The sequence below is a fragment of the Aythya ferina genome (assembly GCF_964211825.1).
Source record: "Aythya ferina genome assembly, chromosome: 1".
In the NCBI taxonomy this organism is placed as follows: Eukaryota; Metazoa; Chordata; class Aves; order Anseriformes; family Anatidae; genus Aythya; species Aythya ferina.
Window position 1 is genome coordinate 136090810 of NC_140296.1, and position 23645 is coordinate 136114454.

Here is a 23645-nt window from a genome sequence, read left to right on the forward strand (position 1 = left end):
GCATTCCCCCACACCCACACCACACAAATGAATCACTGAATTAAAGTGCTACTCTACCTGAAAGGTCACTGCTTTCAATTCTTCGCAGGTCTGAATCAGCCCAGAACAACTTGCCTAGCTGGCTGTCAATAGCTAAGGCTATGGGCTTGCTCAAACCACTGAAAAAAAGGACCTCCCGTTCAGTTCCATCCAATGCTGCTCTCTCAATTTTAGGAGACCTTTCCTGTAGGTTGGTGAAATACATGTATCTGGAATAGGAACGATCAGAGGAAAAGAAAGTTTATTTGATCTTTTTACATTTCCACTATATGACCAAGACATCTTAACAAATGTCAAAGACGCTTTTATTCTGACAAACAGAAACCAGTCAGCACCAAGAAAACAGTTTGACCCTCAAGATCTTCAGCCTGAATTTCCCCACATCACTATTTCTGCTACATACCCTTTCTCTGGATTCACCACAATGGCTCTGGGCCGGTCTTGATCTCCTTTGAGCACCACTCCCATAGATCTCCCGTCCAGGCGTGTCACATTGATCACATTAGTAGCTTCACAGGTCCAGTAGATATAGCGGCTGTAGATGTCAATGCTCAGGTCATAAGGTTGCATGTCTAAGTTCTGGTTGGGAACTGGACTTGTCACAACAGTGAGGCTCTAAAAAAGGAAAGAAAAACAACCCACAGAGGAACATTTAATCAGATCTAATGTGAGCAATTTTATTTGCTATGGATGTACCACATCAAACTATTTGCCAGGAAAGGAGGAGGCTATCAAAATATTATCATAAAGCAGGAGACACCCAGGAACACTTTTCCTACCAACATCTTAGATATAGACACTTAGTCCTTAGGGTTTGTTGGAATGGCAATCAAGTACATTGGTTGCAGCTCATAAGGTATAGCAAGTTTAACTGAAAAGTCCAAATCGTCTCTATGTTGGAGATTCAGGTTGAATGTCCCCTTTCTCCCCTGCTTTCTTGACAACCCTAAGCTCAGTTTGGATAGACTCAAACCCAGAGCGTTAAGCATGCTACAACAGAAATACATACATCACCTCTAATTTCCAAAGCTGCAGCTGAACAGATAAAAAAAAAAAAAAACAAAAAACAGCAAAGTGAGGCCAGATAGTGCTTGAAATTCTTGCCTCACTCTTCTCCACCATCACACTTGGGGGAAATAATGTAAGGATGAATCATAAATGGGAAGGGAACTCTGATGACAGAAAAAAGGACATTAGCTAACATAACAGAAAGACTTCAGAACATTTCCAGATAATAACTCTCTGCCCCAAAGTTCTTGTCTTCTACTGGCGTAGACATCTGGAATTCTAATGCCTTCTTTTTTATGTATTTATTTATTTATTTTTTTAGAATGACACTGCATAGTCTCCTCATAGTGAGATATGAGCCTAAATGACACTTTTCGTGACCTTGTCAAAAAGGTCTGAAGAGGAATGATAACACTCAAAAAACAAGCTAACAATCTTTTGGGAAGAAAAAGGATTCTCCCTACCCCCAAATTAAACTTGAAGATTTGCTTAACTTTCTTCTTTGGCTTGACACCTCTACGAAAGGGTGTGCCTAAAGCCTTGCATTTGTTTATTCGGCTGAAGCAGGCAAAAAAATCTGGTGCCTTTGACTTTGGAGTTTAGGGTGTTAAATTATTTAGAGATTCCAAAATTAAAACCATTGCTAAATTAAGAGTCAAGTCTGAAGGGCATTTCAACAGGATCCCACTAACACCACACTCACCACCAGAAACTACACCAAACATAGTACCTGTGTTGTCCATTTTAGTATCCTGCTCCTCCCCCATTCAAAAAATGCATGGGGAAAATATGTATTTTAAGATGTGAAAACGCTCACAGCTAATCTCAATCACTTGTATTACCTTTGGCCTTCTGCCTCGTGCTACTTTTTTCGCATTCACTAAACTATTTCCCAAGCCTGCTAGTCACTACTTTACAACCTCCACAACCCAGTGGAGGGTCTCTTCAGCTCTCTTCCTACCCCCACCAGAACCCAGGAGACCTTAGACAAAGCCGTGCACTCACAAAGTCCCAGCCTCTCTGTTTCAGAGTCAACACTCCTATGCCCTGCTCATTTGTATCTTTTCTGTCACTCTTCTGACACACTCATTTTCTCCTAAGAATCTTTCCTTCCATGTTCCACGTCTCTCATGCAGGAGTTTGTAACAGTCCCCAGCCAAAAGACAGGGCTGAGCAAATACTGCACTGAGGACCAAAGTATCTTTTGCCCAGGCCTTAGTTTTCTGTGTTTCATTTCCTACTGCATCTCCCAGATTACTGCAAAAAGACTCCAGAAACTCCAGATGCCACTTGTTGTGCCAAGTGCCAGCTAGTAATCTATAGGAAATCTGTATATATAAATCATTCACATACAACCATACACTTGGGTACAGAGCATCTTTCAGTAACTCCAGTGCCCACAGGATACCTGGCTGCCATCTTCCTGTGCCTTCCGAATGATGTTCTGCCGAGAATCAATCCAATACAGCTGTTTATCCAGGGGGTCGTAATCGATGGCTCGAACATTTCTGAGACTATGTATAGGGAGTATGATATCTGGGCTCTGCTGTTCATCTATCACCATGCGATTAATTGCATTCTTCTGACTGAACAAAAGAAAGGTTGTAGGAGCTTGATGGATTAAAAAAAAGGAGGGGGAAAGGGTTACACGCAGCAATAACATTGAGTATTTTTATGTTCAATAACAGCATATAAAACACAGACAGTACCTAGTATTTCATTCCCTTTATTTTCCTCTGGAAAAAACAAAAACAAAACAAAACAAAAACACAAGCAGAGCAACAACAATAACAACAAAAATCCCAAACAACAGGCACAAAAACAAAAACAAACAACAACAACTTCTAATCAGTTTGGAAAGCCTTTCAAATGACCTCTTTCTACTGTAAAGTCTGAGTCTGGATATGACTAGCGAAGATAACTTTGTAAGTTGCAGGACTAGTGAAAGTGAAGACTTCTGTCAAAATTACTTCAGTGGTCAGCTGTGACTCTCAAGGAACTGACGATTTTCTAAAAGGGTCCCAGGAAAACACAATTCCACTATTTTGAAGTTGAACTTTTTGCTAGGTACGCTTCTATATGCAGAATTAACTGAGCAAAAACCAACACTGACTCCTTATTTAGACATCACAGGGAACAGAAAGTGCCATTAGAATGGCTCAGTCCTATTCCTGCTAACCCTCTTTCTGCCAGCACCAGAACGGAACAAGTAATTCATAGGAAAATGATGTCTTAGATGTGTGTAGACTGTTGTTGTTGTGTTTTTGTTTTACAAAAACACCTTTTCACTCTTAGATTTGTCTGTTTTGCTTATTTCTAGGTGCTTATCTAGGAATGCTGACCTGCAGTAAGAAAAATATCGGATGTTCTGCTTTGTTTTTCCAGATGCTCAGGAAAAACTTCCTGGATAACAGACATTTTTTCTTATAAATTCCATAAAATGTCAAAAAATAAGACTTCCCCACCCTGTTAAACTGTAATTTACCAGCTACATCTTACAGAAATCACACAAGGCAAATGCGTTTAATACTTCTTTAAAAAGAAATTATCTCTGTATTATATAACTGGGTCAGAAGTGGTGGAAGTAGTTAGAACATTTCCCCTTTTCACAGCATTCTTTTCAATAATGGTCTACCTGCAACCATTGCTGTGCAAGGCAGCACAAGAGCCAGCAGTCAGAAACGCAGCTTGCAACTTCCCTGAAATCTGCATAATCAATTTACTATGGCACAAATCTGGAGAGATTAGCAGCGGGACACTGCACTCATTCAATCCAGTCTGTAAAACAGGTAAGGCTGTACCTTGGAAAGGGGAGGTAGGCAAAAGCCTTCCCACAGAACATCATCACCTCTCTGTTATTTTAGGCATACACTTTGAACATTTCTCTGCTGCTGTGAAGAAAAAAAAAAAAAGTGCGTGGGGGGAAGTTTCCTTGGCAACTAACACTCAATCCTAACTTCCTATAACAATCAGGCCTAACAGTAAGGTATGTTTGCTTTCCGGAAAACCTGTATTTCTCCTCCAAACGTTTCTCCAATAATTTTGGAGAAAGATTTTTTCTACTTAGTTCTAAACTGTAAAAGAAAACCAAAAAAGGCAAACCAAAATTTATACTGATATATACACCAAAATAATAGATTTGGAAGATGTAAGTATTCTTATCAAGCAATTAAGAGACTAATGCCAAGGTTAAAAAAAAAAAAAAAAAAAAAAGCTTAAGATAAAAGAGTGCAGGCAAATATACTGTCATAAACACCTAAAATCTTTTCCATCTTTTCCCCAAAGAGGTCCTCTCACTGTTTTCCTGGCTTCCAACTTTGAATTGATGACTTATAATAAAAAGTAACAGCAAAATTTCCCCCTTTTAGTCCCCACATCTCTGAAAAAGTACTGTTTTGAGAAATCACTTCACAGTCTTCATCATTCTACCTCACAATAGTCACATATTTTAACTGTATTTTTGAAAGGCAAATGGAGCATAACGAGAATGTCTCCTGTGTAACATGCATTCAAACTTCACAGCACTTGGTAGGTCTGATGAGATAACAGATCTAGTCAGGGCAGCATGTCCTTCCTGTAATCAAACCAATCTATGCACACATGAGCAGTGTGATCCAGAAGGGAGGATCTGGCCTCTAGACAGGGCTTGGGCTAATAATAATATTCAGAAACATATAAGCAAGTAAAAAAGGCAAGAGAAAGCTAAAACGATTCATGCTCCAATTATAATGGCCAAGAGAAAAATTAAATTATAAGTAGAGAAGCTGTAGTCTCCAATTACTTACAAATAAAAAGCCAGAAAGTTACCAGATTTGAACATAGCAGAAGGAAAACTCCTAATACCTCATGAAAGACCAAAACATGCTGCAGGGAGACAGTTCTGTTTGCTCACAATTGTTTCCTATATTTTTCTTCTTCCTTTCCTATTTTTCTTCTCCTTTGTAAAGAGAGCATTTTCACAGGAAAACACGACCTTTTATCAATTTGCTACTTGTTCTCCAGTGGAAGTCAAATTCCTCCACCTACAACATCACAGTAACCACTAGAGTGGTGCCAGCTGTGCTTCTAACCTGCAGAAAGGTGTGAGAACATTCAAGTACAAAAATCCAGCTGCCAGGCAAGCATCCTTTGTAACAAAAACAGAAAGAAAGAGCGCAGAACACACAATGGGGGGATACAGCAGACTTTTCCAAAAAGCATGATTTTCAAAAAATTCCATGAGATGGCATTCATGGAGCAGGCTACCCTGCTTTTGGCTTTAAAACAACAGTTGGATCTCTCTACTTGGGCATAATGCAGACAAGATACAATCTGTCTCTCTGTACCATGAATCTCTTAACCCACTGACTAATCTGAATGACACCAGTGGAAATCAGCCATCCAGTATGCCTGCCAAAATTATGAGTGCTTCACTGGCAGCCAGTTATTGAGAGATGGATAAATTATTTGGTTAGAAACTAATTACACACAGCCTGAGGGGCCTTGTGGTTCATATTCTGCACAACAATAAAGAAAAATGGGGCTTGGCTGCACTGAGATCAGAAATGTGCAGTGCTGTGGAGGCAGTGCAGCTGAGCTGAGCCTCACTGAGCAAGAAACACCTTTAGGTGTACAAGTGACCCACCACAGCATCTCCTCAGCCAGCAAACAGAACTACTACAGAATTCAATCTTGACCCACCTAAAGGCTATGCAAAGTCCAGAGTCTACACAAACGACCACATATCTTTTACATCAGGCAAGATTAGAAATAAAGAAAAATTAATAAGCAACTAAGCACTTGAGGAATGCTGTCAGTCAGATAATGAAAACAAAAGCATTTCCAGCTTTCTTACTTACACAAATTTAGCTCGCTGAGTCACTGACAAGATTCATTAGAGCTGTTTTTGTCTATTTTCCTGAGATATTGGTCTGTTGCAAGATTTTTTTCCTTTTAATACCTATCTTCTCAAATCAGTAGGATTTTAGTACTATACAATTATATTGTAAAATACATGTCTTTATTGCAATCTCTATCCAGTCAAATACCCTGCTTTGTACTAAGAAAAGGTGGGTAGGATACCAAATATTTTTCAAATACATGCTCAGTATTAAAAATAGAAACCAGATTTAACTTGGCCTATCAGAAAAGCAAGCCTGATCATCTCATGCAAAAATAAAGCGCTTTTTTTTTTTTCCTGTGAGTACTATGCTTGTATCTGTCAGTAAACACATCTGTGACTGTATTTCATTTTCCTTCATTACGGCTTACCGCTACAAGTCCTGTTGTCAGCGTTCAAGGAGTAGTGAGCTGGGCACCCACAGACAAAACCACCAACAGGGACTGCTAAGCAGAGATGAGAGCAGTGACCATTACTAGAGGCACACTCATTCCAGCCTGCCTGCCTGGACGAATGGAAGACCAAGATGTCCATAACATAATCCAAATGCCCTTGGATGATAGTTCTGTTCTGGCCACTGGTCTTGTTGGCTCGTTCAATGCTACGCCGGCTCCAGTCTGTCCAGTAAATGTAATCCTGATACTGAGTCAGGCCAAATGGGTGAGGCAGGTCATCAGCTATAATCTCACGGTCAAGGCCTGTTTCCAAAAAAAAAAAAAAAAAAAAAAATTATCAAAAAAAATTAGCAGAAATTATCTGGGGAAGAAATGGATGCTGGTTAATGCTTTAGACGTGTCTCCTTCACAGAAAGGCTAAAATGTGATTACTTTAAAAGTTACAGAAGTAAATTATAAAGCAATGCTCAATATTCAGAAGGTCATCTTGAAGTCCGAGAGCGTACCACAGAACAGCGCCAATCCTGCTTGTGGTTCACAGAACAGAACATATTCTATTAAAGAAAGAAAAAAGCTACAGTTTCAAAACATAACTGGGTTCTTTTTTGACCTTTCCCTCCTCCCCGCAAGGAACAGGAGCACACTGAAGGAGATAGTGTCAAGATCCCGCGTTCCCAATTCAGCATCTCTGGAACCACACTCGGGTCACTGCCCATTGCTTACGGGGACAGAATTGTTATGAGCTTAATAACAGGCAAGATTCTACAATGTAAATGTACAATTAATATTTATATAAATGTTTAATTAATTAATTATATATAAATAATATTAATATAAATATTAATTAATTATATAAAAATAAATGTAATTAATTACAATGTATATTTAATGTAAGGTTCTACATTGTATTATGAGAAAAATTAAATGTACAAGGTTAAACTAATCAGTCTCTGAAATGCCATAACAGGATGGAACAGTCTGAAGCTCAAGGTAGGAAACAGTTAATAGTGTACGCTGGGGGAAGGTTAAGAGACCTTACAAAGAAGAATATGGAGCAGGAGGGGAGATGGGAGGAGATTTCAACCACATTGATTTAAACAATTTAATTACCATGGGGTAATTAAATGCTGTCTAGTCACAGAAAATGAATGGGAGATTATGAAGCAAGAAGTCACTCCCTCTTTGCACAGGGAAGAGAATACACAGCCCTGCACTTTGCTATCATTAGCCACAGGCACAGGAAAGATGAAATTCTAATTCTGTGTCCAGTTCCACAGTACACAGGAGACCACTAAGTCAGCTTCAACAGCACACCAAAAATACATAAGGCTGAAGAAAAGCTTTTATATTACATATAATTCCTAGTAATGCATTTTCCTGTTTTGATCTTTTTCTAGCTTTGTTCCACTATTGCTAATGTACTGTTTAAAGTAGACAAATTCCTTTAGCCTTAAATATCAGCTAGTAAGAAAGCTAATCTGAATAATCTGGCACACAACAAGGCAGTCCACTCCTGTGGTTGCAGAGATGTCATAAACATGATACTGGGCAAACCTGATAGGGTGTGGGTACACAGCACACTACCCTTGGGAGAATGAAAGAATAATATATTCCACCTTTATTAAGCTTTAAGAAGCAGCTTATAAAAATTATACAGACCCTTGTGTGACAGAGAGCACCCCTGTACTAGCCAAGAAAGCTCCTTTGCATGCAGAATACTAGGAAAAATGCCTGAACCCTGAGGATACCAACAAAGATTAAAAACCAAATTGTATTAAATTACATTGTGAAAACGGTCCAATATGCTGTTGTTATCTTGGCTTTCTCTCTACCTTTCTACAGATGAAGTGTTTGTTATGTATTTGCCAACACACTTTGGAGCAGAAAAACAAGAGTCTCCAAAACACTGAAAGTTGACAGCTTTGTCCTACATTTAACTGAAAACATATACAGCTTGAATAATTTTAACTTTGTGAGCAACTGTATTACTTACAAGAAAAACAAGCCCTGACTAAATAATTTGTTGCATTAACATAAATTATAGAAGCAAATAGTAGAGATGTGTAAGTTTGGGAAAAATCTGTTTTTTGCTTTAAGACATGTATCTCTGCATTATTCAAGCAATAATTTGCCACAGGGTAGTGTGAAAGAGCAGCAGTATCCCTGTGAGGCTGCCCAGGGCTCTGGAGCTCACCCAGCATGTTGGAGGATTCTATCAGGTTGGTATCGAGGTCGGTCCAGTACAGTCGTCTTTTAGCGTAATCAATAGTTAGGCCATTAGCACGTCCCACATTCGGTACAAGAGTAGTCCGCTCACTGCCATCCATAGCAGCTCTATCAATCTTCGGCTTACCACCCCATTCAGTCCAGTACATAAACCTGAATAAAAGTCCAAAAAAAAATCACATTTATCCAAAAGAAAATTCAAGGGAAAAAAAAATCAGACCACAAACAAAAATCCTTAGAAAGAGTATGAGAAAACAGGAGTTAGAAATGTGAGCATTTATTAGGTTCCATTACACTAAATATATATATATATTATTTTATTTTTTTTCAAAATACAAGTAATGAAATGAGTCAGGTTCCTCAAAATTCTCCCAACACTATTTTTTTCAGTTGGACATGGATTTTCAATAGCAAGTTTTGTATGAAAAAACTTCCATCTTAACTAATACATGTGCACCAGTTAGGAGGCAAAAGGCTGGCTGTTGGGCACATTCACTTATTTAAGTGACTATTTAAGCAAGGTACTTTCCATGGCACTTGGTTTCTGGTTTTATTCCACTGTCCCTCAAATGAAGGAATAAAAAAAAGTTAGAAATGCATAATATTTCTGTTAATACGTGCCATTGCTCATCTCCACGCAACTATGTCAATCAGCTATGTAAGAGCGCATTGTATTTCAGCTGAGGGCAGAGCAACACAACACTGTAGAGCATTTCCACTGAAGCAGAAGTACAAACTCTTGCATATTCACACAACAATTTATGACCCATTTGGCAGAAGCAAGAACTTGTGCATGCGTACCTTTTCTTTAGGCGCTGTACAGTAGAGAGGACTGTATAATTGACATTTGGTGTCAAGTAATTAGATGCTTCTTCCAAAATTTAAAGCCAATACCATTTTTAAAATGAGACATAGCTAGCCACTGTTAACTTCTTGAATAACTTTGTAGCAAATACCCATTCCTTTAATTTCAACCAATCACACAGTGTGAAAGGTTACTTCAGAAACTGTTGATCAAGTGTAAGCTTTTCTTTAGACACCAGGAATACTTAGTAATTTTCATTTCTAATACGTAAAAATTCTGCAAGTTGTGTACAGCATGAACCTGTGTGTTAGAATCATCCCAGTGGTAGCAGTGCCATGAAAATGTCCTTATAAGCTACAATGACATGGCTCAGCTATAGAACAAGTGAAGACACAGGTAGTTTGGCCCAAATCTAAACTAATTTTGTTCTGACTGCAGCGAAGAGACAAAAACATTTAATTATACCAATCTTTGAAAAAAACTGTTCCCAGCATAAAACTCAAATCATCCGTAGCAACCTTTTGCTCCAACTGAATAGCTGGATCTAGCAATTTGTCTCAGATGCTCTTTGATGTATGATTCCAGGCAATCCCTGACATATCAGGCCTGAACCTCATCTGTGTCCTCCACTGGGCAGACTGTGGAACTTGGTTCAACAAAGCATGAAGGTAACAGTTGCCATCACCTTGTTGAAATGAAGCAAGAGGAACACGTCTGCAAGATGCTGAGGTTTTTTCAGCATTTCTGTAACTCTTGCAGTGTCACTGGAAACTGAGATAATTTCATAGCACTTGAAAATGAAATCCTCATATTTGTAAAACAATGCTTTATGTTCCTTCATTTGTAAAATAAGGATAATATAATACTGATATAACCTCAAAAAGGTTTTGCAGTGATTAGTTAATGTCTAATAAGCATTTCACAGTAGAAGAGCTATTTCAGAAGTTAAATTGTTTTACCTTGCTGCTTTGCCTACCCCCTTCTCTCCTTCCCCCCCCCCCCCCACTTTCCTCAGGAAATCTTTCTTTTTGGTGATAGGTATGTATAATTATTTCCAAATTATTTCCACCATTTCTCTGCCTTTGCTTTCCTTGTCCATACCAACAAAAATATAGGCTCCCTTATCTGAAAAATAAATAAATAAATAACTTTTCCCTTATTCTCAGACAGTAAGCTTCACTCCTCCCATTCTCAAGTTAAATCATTTAATACCTTTATTGGATTGTAATTTGTTAAACAAACAAACAAAAATACCACAACCCACACAAAAACCTACACCACTCATTTTTAAAAGGGCAAATATTTTCTTTTCAATACAATGCCCCTTTTCTAGTTAATGAGTTCCATAAACCTAAGACTACTTTGATTCTGCGATTAAATAAAAAACTTATATATAATCTCTTTTTAATGAGCTTCTCAGATTTTTTGTGCAATATTCTCAATGATTATTCAGGACATTAAGAGTATATTCCTTCAGCCCTCATGTTCTAAATTACCAGGTTATATTCCCCAGCTCAGTTCTCTCAGGATTTATATGCAATGCCTAACTAACATGCCCTAGAGGAAGCATTAGGATGTTGTTTTCAATGTTCATAAACATAAAATTAAATCAGCAAGTTACCCCTCAGCAGGGTCCAACGCCAGTGCCCGGGGACTGTCGAGATCTTTCCACACCAACACTTGTCGATGCTGTCCATCCAGCTTTGACACTTCTATGCGATTTGTTCCAGTATCAGCCCAATACAAGTTCTTCCCCAGCCAATCTACAGCCATGCCTTCAGGGTAATCCAAGCCAAACTCTACAACATGTTCCAGTGCGCTGCCATTCATAAATGCTCTGCTGATGGTCTGTGGGGATGCAAAGATACACAGGCAAATTAGAAATTTTACCAGTCTGTCATTGGACTGGTTGTTTTCTTTGTTGCATTTTAAACACTTTCAGATTTTAGGCATCTTGTAGGAAAGAGAAGCATACAATATGCTACTTATTTGCAAGGCAAACAATACTGCTATTCAGAAGTAATGATTTACTGTATTCTATGAAAGTATTCTGTGTCAATTACAATATCATTTCCCTGGGGAAATAAATGGGATAACTAGTCTGGTTCAATCAAGCAGTCTACATGCCAAAGTGACCTTAATAATTTGGTGCCAACTTTGAGGGGGAAATATTTTGACTCTCCCAGGACTATACAAAAGCATTGATGCTATAGCACAGAACAATATTTAAAGCAGCCTAATGAGAAAGTGTGGGATAAAACAACAAATAGAAGAAAGCAAACTAATAGCTGATTAGCTCAGTACTTCAAGTGCTTCAGTACTGATGGCTTAATTTAGTTTCAGTAAGCATGACTTCTTCTTGGACTTTTATTCAAAAAACTTCCTATACCTCTCACCATCATGGATCAGCCTGTGACAGCAAATACAGCCAGAATTATGTTTTAGTAATGTCTCAGAGTTTAGGCATTCTGTGATTTACTATGACCAATTATAAGTCTGAAAGTAAAGGACTAATGTTAATACAAAATTCTATTTTGCAAACATGGGATCCCTTTCTTTGTCCTTAATATTGCCCTCTGTACACACCTGTCACATTCCCAACACACGAGAAGTTAACTCAAAGTTTGATTTTTGGTTTACTTCCCAGTTCGGATGCTATTTGCTAATTATGCCAGTTTGTGACAGCACATGTCAGGGAAATTTTTTAGTCTTCATTTTTATCACTCATAAAAATTGATGAGGGGATCCTTGTTTTATTTTTATTTCAAACACAGTTCGAATGAATACCATACCTAAATAGTTCAGTCATGTCACCTCTCTCAAACTAACTTAAACAATTTGTTTTTAACTTGTATGATTCTTCAGTTGTAAAGGTCCAACAGTTATTGTTTGCATGGGTCTCACAATCCCAGAATGGCAGAGGTTGGAAGGGACCTCTGAAGATCATCTAGTCCAACCCCCCTGCCAAGCAGGATAACCTAGAGTACATTGCACAGGAGAATTTTTTAACCCAATTGCAGAAAATGCTATGTTATTAACAACTCATTTTTGGTGTTCACAATTCTGACTACATCTACACTCCACAAAACCCAAAGTGAATAACTAGACTCACTGAGAAGAGAGATAGCAGACAGATTTCTGTCACTCCATCAGCCACCACATTTAAACATCTCCTTTCAACCCTTTTTTTTCCTTTGGTTAGTCTAGAGCCTAGACCTGGTTTACAAAGCCTGTGACTTCTAATATGTCTCACATGCAATAGTTATGTGAGTTAATGAACAGGTAAGACCTATTTTCATTTTCTGACCCAAAACATGGCTTTTACCCACTCAAAGTGTTTGACAAAACATCTGTCGTCCACAAAGCCACCTGACCCTTGGCACTCCACTCTGCTTTCTGCCAAAAAGCTTTATTTTTTCAAGCTTCTTCTTTATATGAAAATGTACACATTAGATATAAATTATTTGCATGAGAGAATACTGCTAGTATAGTGAACATATATGCCTTTTGTAGGTAGAACCAGTTCTACCTCTCTCTTGAATCTTGTAAACCATATTTGTCAATCCACTCTTAACTATCACAAGAATCTTACGGCAACTTTATAGCCAACACAGAATAACTGGAAATATCTTTCATCTCTACCTTCAATGAAATGTCAGTCCAGTAAATTCGATTATCTGTCACATCAAAATCTAGAGCAGAAGCTTCCTTAACTCCGGTGAGTGGAATAGCGACATTGTTGTTGTTCGTTTCTAAAGAGATCCGTCTGATATCTGCTCTCCGAGAAAACAGCAGGAAAGCCTCTGGGACAATGCAGGTCTTCATATCATTGATGAGCTCCAAGCCTATCGGGCAAGCGCAGCGAAGGCCTTGTGGTCTGTACAGACAGAGATGGCTGCAACCGCCGTTATCCTCTGCACATGGGTTTGTACCTAAGCATGCAACAAAAGCAAAAGCAATCATTACAAACTGACTTCATTTGGAAGATGAAGTCATTTCTCACATCTATCAACAAATATGAGGCCTTTAAGAAATACATACAATTTTTCACCTTTTGTTCTCTGAATTAATTCATTCTTGTTTCCTCTAGTTCTTTGGAAGGATGTTGCTCTATATGGCTGGAAAGCCTGCACTTCTTTCCCTGATCCCATAAAACAAACCCAGCAACAGGGGATGGGATCTAGACTCCAACAACTGTAGGTGATCCTGATTAACAACACAAGTGCTGAAGGGAGGGGAAGTAGGGAAGTATATAAGAAAGCAAACAAAATTTCTGACACCTTTCACAGTACACTGATCCAGTTACGTACTGCAATTGTGTTCCCAGAGATGGAAAATTTTGAGATTATTTTCTTGTAGGTCCCCTTATGGTACCTAAGGTGGGTCTACAAGAAAGCTGGAAAGGGACTTTTTTTTTTTTTTTTTTTTTTTTTACAAGGGCACGTAGTGGTAGGCCAATGGGTAATGGTTTTAAAGTGGAAGACGGTAGATTTAGATATAAGGAAGAAATTCCTCACTCAGAGGGTGGTGAGGCACGAGAACAGTTTGCCCAGAGAAACTGTGGGTGTGCCATCCCTGGAGATGTTCAAGGCAAGGTTGAATGAGGCTCTGGGCAACTTGTTCCCATGGTGTCTTAGCCCATGGAAGAGGGGCTAGAACTAGGTAGTCTTTAAGGTCCCTTCTAATCAAAGCCATTATACAATTTTCACATCCATTTAATGGCCTCTTTTCTCCAGGATGCTGGTAAAACAGCTCTTCACAATACTAAGATGTGTACTTGCACATGCTGGAAATCCACCCACCACTACCAAGCTCAATTAGCCATACAGCTGGAAAGAGGGCTGTTTTTAAAACACATGTGCCTTTGGGCACGTTAATGTGGTAGTAGCAATGCAAAGATACATGTCAACTACATTTAACTAATTCCCTGGGGTACAATCCAGACATGGCAGCAAGAAACCGCAAGCCCTACACACAAAGCAGGATATTCAGGGAATGTGATGATCTTGGTGATGCCACAGCTCTGCTGCTACCAGTATTTTGGAAGCCAATTTAAAGCTAGATCCTGCATATTTATTCCACAGACACCACAGGACAGAAGTACTTTTAGTTATTGTTAAAGATGATTTTGCAGTATTCATATGAAAAGCAGTGAACAGACTAACAGGCTCATTCTTAGCTTTTGCAAACCAACGTTCAGATCGCAGGATGAAAATCTGCTACAGCTGCAGTTTCATAACCAGCTAGGCTAATCTAATAGCTGGCTGTTAAAAAGAGAAGTCCTCATTTTCCTTGATTCTTCTTCTCTTCTTATTGGATCCAGGATAGTCTTGAACCTATGAGATACTCCAGTTACCTAAGCAGTAGAAAATTACCTATTTTGGGGGTGCTTGTTTGTTTTCCATCTTGTTATTCTGCCAAGTTAGAGAACTGAAGGACCTCACAAAATACCTACCCCATGCCATTGAACTGCAATTATTAGGTGAAAAACTGGATTCTGCCCATTTCTAAAAATCTGACCTGGTATAAAGTGATACCTCTAGAAGAGCACTGCTGAAATTTCTTATTTTATTTTACCGGCCTTATTTGCATTCTCACTCACCAATTATCTGGCGGACATTTGTAGCTTTGAGGCCCATTAGATCAGGCAGTTGATCTATGATGATCTCTCTTTCTGCTGTTCGTTTTTGTACACGTTCAATACTGCGTCTTTGCCAGTCTGTCCAATAAACATAGTCTCCCAGCAGCGTGAATCCAAAGATATGAGGCAGCTTGTCCTCCACCAGAACTCTTCTCCCAGTTCCATCAGCATTCATGACCTATGGATACACATGAACACAAACATTTCCATATATACAGAATAATTCTGTTGCTATTTATCAGTGATTAATTACCTGCTCCACATTTAGACCACAAACTCAAAAATAATCTCCGACCCACTGAAGTGCTATCAATGTTACACAGCAACCTAATGAAACAAGACTATTTTAACAGGTAGTTATTTTAAAAGCCATGGAGGATCCCTTATGCATAGCCTTACATATTAAGGCTATTCTCATAAGCAGATCATAATGTGAAATAATAACACAACACTCCTTATATTTGCTTTACAAACTATATTATGTGTGCCTGTTACACATTGTTTCTCTTTTATTTCTGACTTACCTCTCTTGGCTCAGTTTTAAATGGGAGATGCTGTGTTTTACACAAATGAAGACAAGCTTACAATGTTAGGGAGTCCTAGCTCAGCATGTTGTAGTCCACAGTCCCTCCCCAAATGAGCTTAGTCCAGGTTACAGATAGCAATAAGAGGAGGCCCCACAAATTCTGGGAGCCAAATAGGAAGATCTATAGAATCATACTTCCAAATCTAAACAAAGAACCAGTTTTACATTCTCCACAATCAAGTTCAGTGTTTTTTTGCGCTAGAAGGAACACTAACACTCTGTAAATAATTGCACGCCTTTGATCAAAACACTTGAATTCACTGTGTCATTTTCCTGTATTGCTAGGAAGAAGTAATACCTAACTTCCTCAAAGAGGCACCAAAAGGATTAATTAAACATAGGTATGCATGTTTAAGTGATATTGAAGTGGAGAGTTATATTTTGAGAAGCTTAAAAATGATTCAGCACTGCAGTTTTATAGGATTACGAAGCAGGATATATAGAGAAGTTCCTTCTGAAGTATTTCTACTTGTTCTAATTTTATAGGAAACATTTTAGCAGTCATGCATACTACCCTTCCAAAAAAAAAAAAAAAAAAAAAAGGAAAAAAAAAATCTCCTTATTGTAAGAACTTCCCAAAGCAATGTGATTCACAAAATTCAAACCAAATATTCAAAGTAGCACACTAATCCCTGAAACATTAATACACCCTTCCCACATCCCAAGGATGTTCCAACTTAAGAACTGAAAAGGGGTGACTTACTATACTGCTGTTTTCAGATCTCTCTCTTACCCTTACCTTAGTGGAATTGGATAGTCATAGACAAGTCTGTGTGATTACTCATTCTTCCCATGGCTCAAATACAAAGATTTGAACAATAACAACCTTCAGGATCAATTGGATTAATAACTTGGCTAGATGGATGATGTTTTGCTGCCAGAAGAATTTCCTAGCATATGAGAAATGAAAAGGCTAGCTTGGAGAGCGCCCCTTACCTTTGCCTATCAGAGAGCAGATGGGGAGTGAGGAAAGGAATAGAGAAACAGAAATGGAACCCATACCTTTCTCTGCACATGGCATAATGCGCAGATTAATAAAATAAACTATTTTAAAGTTTACTTAAAAAGTGGAAGAAAATGTTATAATCTTCAGAATAATTAAATTCTACCTTAAATCTGTGTTCTGTCAAACTTGTAAATGCTATTATATTTACTCTCAGTATGTTAGAATGAGAATCAAATCTTTACAAGCACAGTTCCTACAGAAATATGAAAGAGGCTTTGCATGCTTGTTGGTTTGTAGGAATAAGCTCCATGTTTTAAACAGCTTATAATTACTCTGTGGAATTGGCTTACCAAAAAATCTTCGGTCTAGTAGTATATACAGCAAGCTTCTACACATGCACTAATGCGCATGCTTCACAAAAAATAAGACGACCATTACCTGGTGAAACTTTTTTTTCCTGTGTTCTCACTAAGATACTTTCGAGAGTCAAGCACAGTACTTGGCAGCTTCACTTTGTACTAGGGTGCGTTTACCATCCTAAAGCTGCAACTTGTCCTTTACACTGATAACCAATTCCAAACACAGCTTTTCCTATCACAGATTGTTTAGCTGGGCTCAGAGCCCAGCATAATTGCCTAATTTCTGGACTTCCTTTTGAAAACAAGCTCTGCTCTTCCATTTATTCTATTTCAGAAATTGTCAGCATCTGCTGGCTCTCTCTCATTTCCTAGCAGCATGCCTCCTGTGTTCTGTTTTGATAAATGAGGTTGCTAAACAACAGAGTAATGGTTAACTTTAGAACGAGGGACCCACATTTAACATCCATAAGGTAAACCATGAGTTACAATGCGTTACCCCACTACCTCTTTAAGAAACCATCACTACCACCAAGAAAACTGTTGATCCCCTTTGCCTACCACCCCCTCTCCAACCACGACACACCTCTTAAATTTCTAGGATGACTTGTTTCCCCCTCCCCTTTAAACTACTGAGACAAGCCATTTGCTTGCAACTAATTAATATATGGCAATTAGTGCTTGCTAAGCAAACCAACCAGCTATGTGGAACTGATGGATGTTGCAAAGCTGACTGAAAACACAGTAATAACCAGCAAAATATCACTACCACGAAGCACTATCTTAAGCTACTACACTTTTTGCCTTGTACTTATAAAAAGAATAAACTTCTGTATTTAGGGAGTGCTTAACTACCAGCTAAAAGAATTAGCTGGAAGGCATACAGTGTAAGGTGAACTTTCTCTGGTAAACTTTAAATAAGCTTCTGAAACTCAGGAAAAGAGATGGGAGGACTTGAATATTAACTATCTGCTTATATTAAATTTGTGCTTTGCCACATACAGGTTATTTTGAAAGCCAGCTTTATGCCAGCTAGACCAAACAGACACTTATGTGAAAATACTTACACATACCTGCTGCCCTTCCGTCACTGCAATCTTACCTGATATCACACATCTGTGTGATATTATTTAATATCAACATCTGTTCACTAGCAGCTGGGTACCATCATAGGAATTTTTTTTCATGGCACCATGCTGTCTACACTCTCTTTGGCTGTATTTTAGGAGAATTGAATAGAATTTCTTCAATAGGCTACAGTATCAAACAGTCTGGTGTAAGGCGGATGGAAAGTGACAAGGGATATAGGGATGACACATAAAACATATATAATAAATGACACAAATAAAAAGACACAATCAGTAATCAATGCACTCCAAAGAAGTTTAGCACAATCTTCCTATGGACTGAAAATCAGGTGACAATCGAGTCCCAGCTGATACCGCTTTATGTATTCATTCCCTTTCTCTGGCCCAGATGGATCAGCTGACCACAGTGAAGCATAGCACCACTAAATCCCCCTGTGAGAAACCCACCTTCTACTGTGAGGCAGTGCTTCCAGTGGTTTATGCTGCTGTAACCACAATGTGGTGTGGGTTTCACATTCTGAATACTGCAAACCACAGTGAGAATATAGACTACAACAGGAAACAGATGTGGCATAACCACAAACACTACCTTTACTGAAAGAGTGAGAAGTTGCACAAAAAAAAAAAAAAAATTAAACGAAGTACAAAAATTAAACAGCCTCAGAGAAATGTCAAACAGCCTGCTTGTAGGATAAGAGTTTTGTTTATCCTAGAACAATAATGAATACAAACCTATGGCCTCAAAAATGCAACATATTCAAATAGATGAACTGGTGATGAAAATGTGTTCATATTTTAAGATGCTGTATTTAACAGTCTACACTAACGATAAAAAATCTTTGAAGCATTGTTTCTATATTAAAGCTACAGACTGGATTGCAAAGTGATATTTTCCAAGGGTCTTTCTTGCTGCCAGATACCCTGGATTCAATTCACTCTTGAATGCTAGTAGTAACTGTGACAAATAGACTAATGCAGTGAATTTACCTTTCTAATAAGTTTGAATGTTTGGTAATTTACATATGTTATTTGATTGGTTTAAGTCTAGATCTCAATCATTACACCTGCCTCATTTGTGAAAATAATATTCAGCTCTGGTTAGAGCTAATGTGGGAGCCCTGGCAAAGCTGCACAGGGCTCCAAACAGGACCAGCAGCCTGTGCTCAGGGCTAGCAGACCAAGGCCAGTTGTAGGGGAGGCTAGGCAGAGGCACACCAGCGCATATCCACAGTACTGAGGGGATGCTAAAAACAGAAACTGTCTGCTCCTGTTACAGAATCACAGAATCACAGAATTTCTAGGTTGGAAGAGACCTCAAGATCATCGAGTCCAACCTCTGACCTAACGCTAACAGTCCCCACTAAACCATTTCCCTAAGCTCTACATCTAAACGTCTTTTGAAGACCTCCAGGGATGGTGACTCCACCACTTCCCTGGGCAGCCTGTTCCAATGCCTAACAACCCTTTCAGTAAAGAAGTTCTTCCTAACAACTAACCTAAAACTCCCCTGGTGCAACTTTAGCCCATTCCCCCTCGTCCTGTCACCAGGCACGTGGGAGAACAGACCAACCCCCACCTCACTACAGCCTCCCTTGAGGTACCTATAGAGAGTGATTAAGTCGCCCCTGAGCCTCCTCTTCTCCAGGCTAAACAAGCCCAGCTCCCTCAGCCGCTCCTCGTAGGACTTGTTCTCCAGGCCCCTCACCAGCTTCGTCGCCCTTCTCTGCACCCGCTCAAGCACCTCCATGTCCTTCTTGTAGCGAGAGGCCCAAAACTGAATACAGTACTCGAGGTGCAGCCTCACCAGAGCTGAGTACAGGGGGACGATCACCTCCCTAGCCCTGCTGGCCACACTGTTTCTGATACAAGCCAGGATGCCGTTGGCCTTCTTGGCCACCTGAGCACACTGCTGGCTCATATTCAGCCGACTATCCACCATCACTCCCAGGTCCTTCTCTGCCTGGCAGCTCTCCAACCATTCCTCTCCCAGCCTGTAGCTCTGCTTGGGGTTATTGCGCCCCAGGTGCAGGACCCGGCACTTGGCCTTGTTGAACTTCATGCAGTTGACCTCAGCCCATCGGTGCAGCCTATCCAGATCCTCCTGCAGAGCCTTCCTACCCTCGAGCAGATCGACACACGCACCTAACTTGGTGTCATCTGCGAACTTACTGAGGGTGCACTCGATGCCCTCATCCAGATCATCAATGAAGATATTAAAGAGGACCGGCCCCAGCACCGAGCCCTGGGGGACGCCACTAGTGACTGGCCTCCAACTGGACTTGGCTCCATTCACCACGACTCTTTGGGCCCGGCTACCCAGCCAGTTTCTAATCCAACGAAGCGTGCGCCAGTCCAAGCCAAGAGCAGCCAGTTTCTTGAGGAGAATGCTGTGGGAAACGGTGTCAAAAGCCTTGCTGAAGTCAAGGTAGACCACATCCACAGCCTTTCCCTCGTCCACCAAGCACGTCACTTTGTCACAGAAGGAGATCAGGTTCGTCAAGCAGGATCTGCCTTTCATAAAGCCATGCTGACTGGGCCTGATCGCCTGCTTGCCCTGCAAGTGCTGTGTGATGACTCTCAGGAGGATCTGCTCCATGAGCTTTCCTGGCACTGAGGTCAAACTGACAGGCCTGTAGTTTCCTGGGTCTGCCCTCCGGCCCTTCTTGTAGATGGGCGTCACATTTGCTAGCCACCAGTCAACTGGGACCTCCCCTGATTGCCAGGACTGCTGATAAATGATGGACAGTGGCTTGGCCAGCTCCTCTGCCAGTTCCCTCAGTACCCTTGGGTGGATCCCATCCGGCCCCATCAACTTGTGCACATCCAAGTGCCATAGCAGGTCACCAACCAGTTCTTCATGGATAGTGAGGGCCACATCCTGCTCCCCATCCCCTTCCACCAGTTAGGCCATACTTAGACCAACATCAAGCACAAGAGCCCATGTCTACAAGGTGCTACACAGCTTCAGTATCGACAGCTCCAGAAGGAGAAGACAGCATGCAGGCACTAGGAAAAGCACACTTTCCAATACAAATTTGGGAGACAATTATACAAAGCTGATAGGATTGACGCATAATTAACCCAGTTCCATAAGCAGGGTGAGAATGTGCAAACTGTTGTCTTTCACCTTAATTCATGAGTACAGTTTAATTTTAGGTGTACTTATAAATAATCAGGAAGCATTTAAATACCATGCATACTATGCGCTCTCTCAGGATGTTTTGAATAGAAGAAGCCAATAATCAAAAAACAATTTACAAACAATGACTGGTACCACTGTATCTTCAAAAAATTAAAGATCACTTACAAGAATATAGAGTTAACCTTACGGCACTAAAAAAAAAAAAAAAAAAAAAATAAAAAAATAAAGGAAGCCATTTGGCACAGACTTATGCAAAGGAAATATCGGGGGGGGGGGGGATAAAGGGGAAAGGGGGAAGATGGACAACTCTTCCTGAGTAGACATTAAAATCTCAAGTCACTTTAACAGCAAGTTGGGTTTCTTGCAATAGTTTGGAAGAGCAGAAACAGATGAGAAAGCATTACCACCTCCACAATTTCAGCATTGCTCTTGTTAATGCATTCTAGGAACAGAAATAATTGAAAAGCAATGAGGTGAAAAAGTCAGTTTTTAGTGAGTTGACCATTAACACTACTGTTCTGCATAAGATGTTTGCAAAAAAGTGTTACTCTAAGACAGCTATGAGATACCAAATTCAATACATATATATATATATAAATATATATATAAATATATATATATATATATATATATATTTTTTTTATATATATATTTCTAAATAACACAGAAGATCTTGAGCAAGGCCTGAATTATACCTAAAATAGTTAAGAAATATTCAAGGTTTAAGCTTAGTTATTTCAGCCTATATTATGCAATGATAAATACTTACATGTACTGTTTCTTTGATGAAACTCATTGACTCAGTTCATGACACTGCTAATCAAGGATGTGACTATTCATCTTCCACCTAAATGTATGTGAATCTTACTATATCAGAGAAGTGAAAAACAACACTAACTCATTAAATCTATTTGATTAAGGAAAAAAGAAAAGTGGGACAGCATCTCTCAAAAACAACTTTGAGAGATAGCTAGAATGCCTTCTGAACATCACATTAACATTTTTTTCAGTCTGATTTAGTGAACTATGTATTTCCATCTTGCTTTTTTAAGCAACATGATCAGACCAGACCAGAATGATTTTACTGTTGTGGCTGCAGTAATATCACACAATTAAAACATAGACCTGCTATAAAGCAGCACCTCAAAAAGAGGAAAAATTAGACATCTTGTCTAAATTTCTAATTTTATTAGTCTTCCCATTAAAAAAAAAAAAAAAAAAAAAAGACACGATCAACTATATACCCCATTTGGCTGAGCAGTCAAAACTTCAAACTTATTTTAAGGAAATCATTCTGTTAATGCCATTAACTTACTGGCAACAGCATTTTCCCCCTATTCCAAAGAGGCAAGAAGCATTGCAGATACAAAATGGAAAGATGTCTCTTCACTGAAGTAAAATTCTGAGAAATAAACAGAAAGGATACCTGGAGCCCTTTATATTTGCTTCAGAAACAGAGTGCCTCCGGCCAACTCTACAATTTCTTACTACAAATTGTTCTATAATATCCATTACCAATTTTTAATTTAACAGTTCCCAACACCCTCTATTTCTTTTTGAGCTCTAATTATTTTTCCAAAGAATTCAAAATATTATTTTCCCTGAGCATGGATAATATTCCTAATAGGACTGTAGTGAAGATAAATATGCAGAAACAGAAGAGATTAATTTCATAAATAGACCTTTCTATCATACTACAGACACTGTACAAGCCCATTTCTTTCATAATAGGACAACTTTCCTAGCTCCCTGATCAATTGACGCCAACAACAGAATTATTTTCTCGATAGTGGAATCTAATTTTAGGAAAAGAAAAAAAAAAAAGTTGAGTTTTCAATAAAAATGTTGGAAGTCAGGTGAAGTGATAAGAAGACAAAGAAAAGAGTTTACATTTATTACCACTGTGACAATCAACTATGACACCTTGTAGGAAATCTCATGCAATACAAAAAAAAATCCTGCATTTATGAAGAGCAGGCTAAGACAAAAAATGAGCTGAAATGAACAGGATGAGAAGAGATTTTCATAGGTAAATGAAGATGCTTGGCTATGGAAATTATTTTTTTTTTATAAATACACAAGGTGGAGCAGCAATGGTCTGAGGGTATTCTGTTATGTGGGCATAGGCTAAAAGAGAATAAGAGAATATGGGTACAAACAGAGGATCAAAAGTAGGCTAATTACTGCAATTTTGCAGCTTACCATTTGTAAGCTAAGTCTGATGAGTAATTATATTCATACTTCACAAGAACACTATATTCATACTTCACAGGAAGCAAAGTAAGCTAGCTGAAACCAACATGAACCTCCATGGTGGTTTTGGGAGACAATTTTAAAAATTTTAAGTTTGGCAACACAACTTCTAATGCTCTTGAACATGGGCAAAAGCCCCTGTTCTCTCCTCTGCATTCCCAAGGGACTTAGTTCCAGTACCATCCCCTAAGGAACTTCTTATTTTTACCAAGCTCTCTGCTGAACTTGGTGCTTGCCAGACTCCTCTATGAGTAACTAACTCCTCCATGAGTAACTATACT

General features: G+C 39.1%; 1 protein-coding gene across 2 annotated transcripts in view; it reads right to left on the minus strand.

Moving 5' to 3' along the window:
• Positions 1–23645, minus strand: part of LRP6 (LDL receptor related protein 6) — a 124555-nt gene that overhangs the window by 17773 nt on the left and 83137 nt on the right. For both annotated transcript variants that reach the window (XM_084507006.1, XM_084507005.1), the window contains exons 8-15: positions 14955–15171; positions 12995–13284; positions 10974–11200; positions 8516–8700; positions 6298–6624; positions 2456–2658; positions 443–654; positions 58–248 (exon numbers count right to left, since the gene is read on the minus strand). In XM_084507006.1, the coding sequence (XP_084363132.1) occupies positions 58–248; positions 443–654; positions 2456–2658; positions 6298–6624; positions 8516–8700; positions 10974–11200; positions 12995–13284; positions 14955–15171 (1852 nt within the window). The remainder of the gene's footprint in view (positions 1–57; positions 249–442; positions 655–2455; positions 2659–6297; positions 6625–8515; positions 8701–10973; positions 11201–12994; positions 13285–14954; positions 15172–23645) is intronic.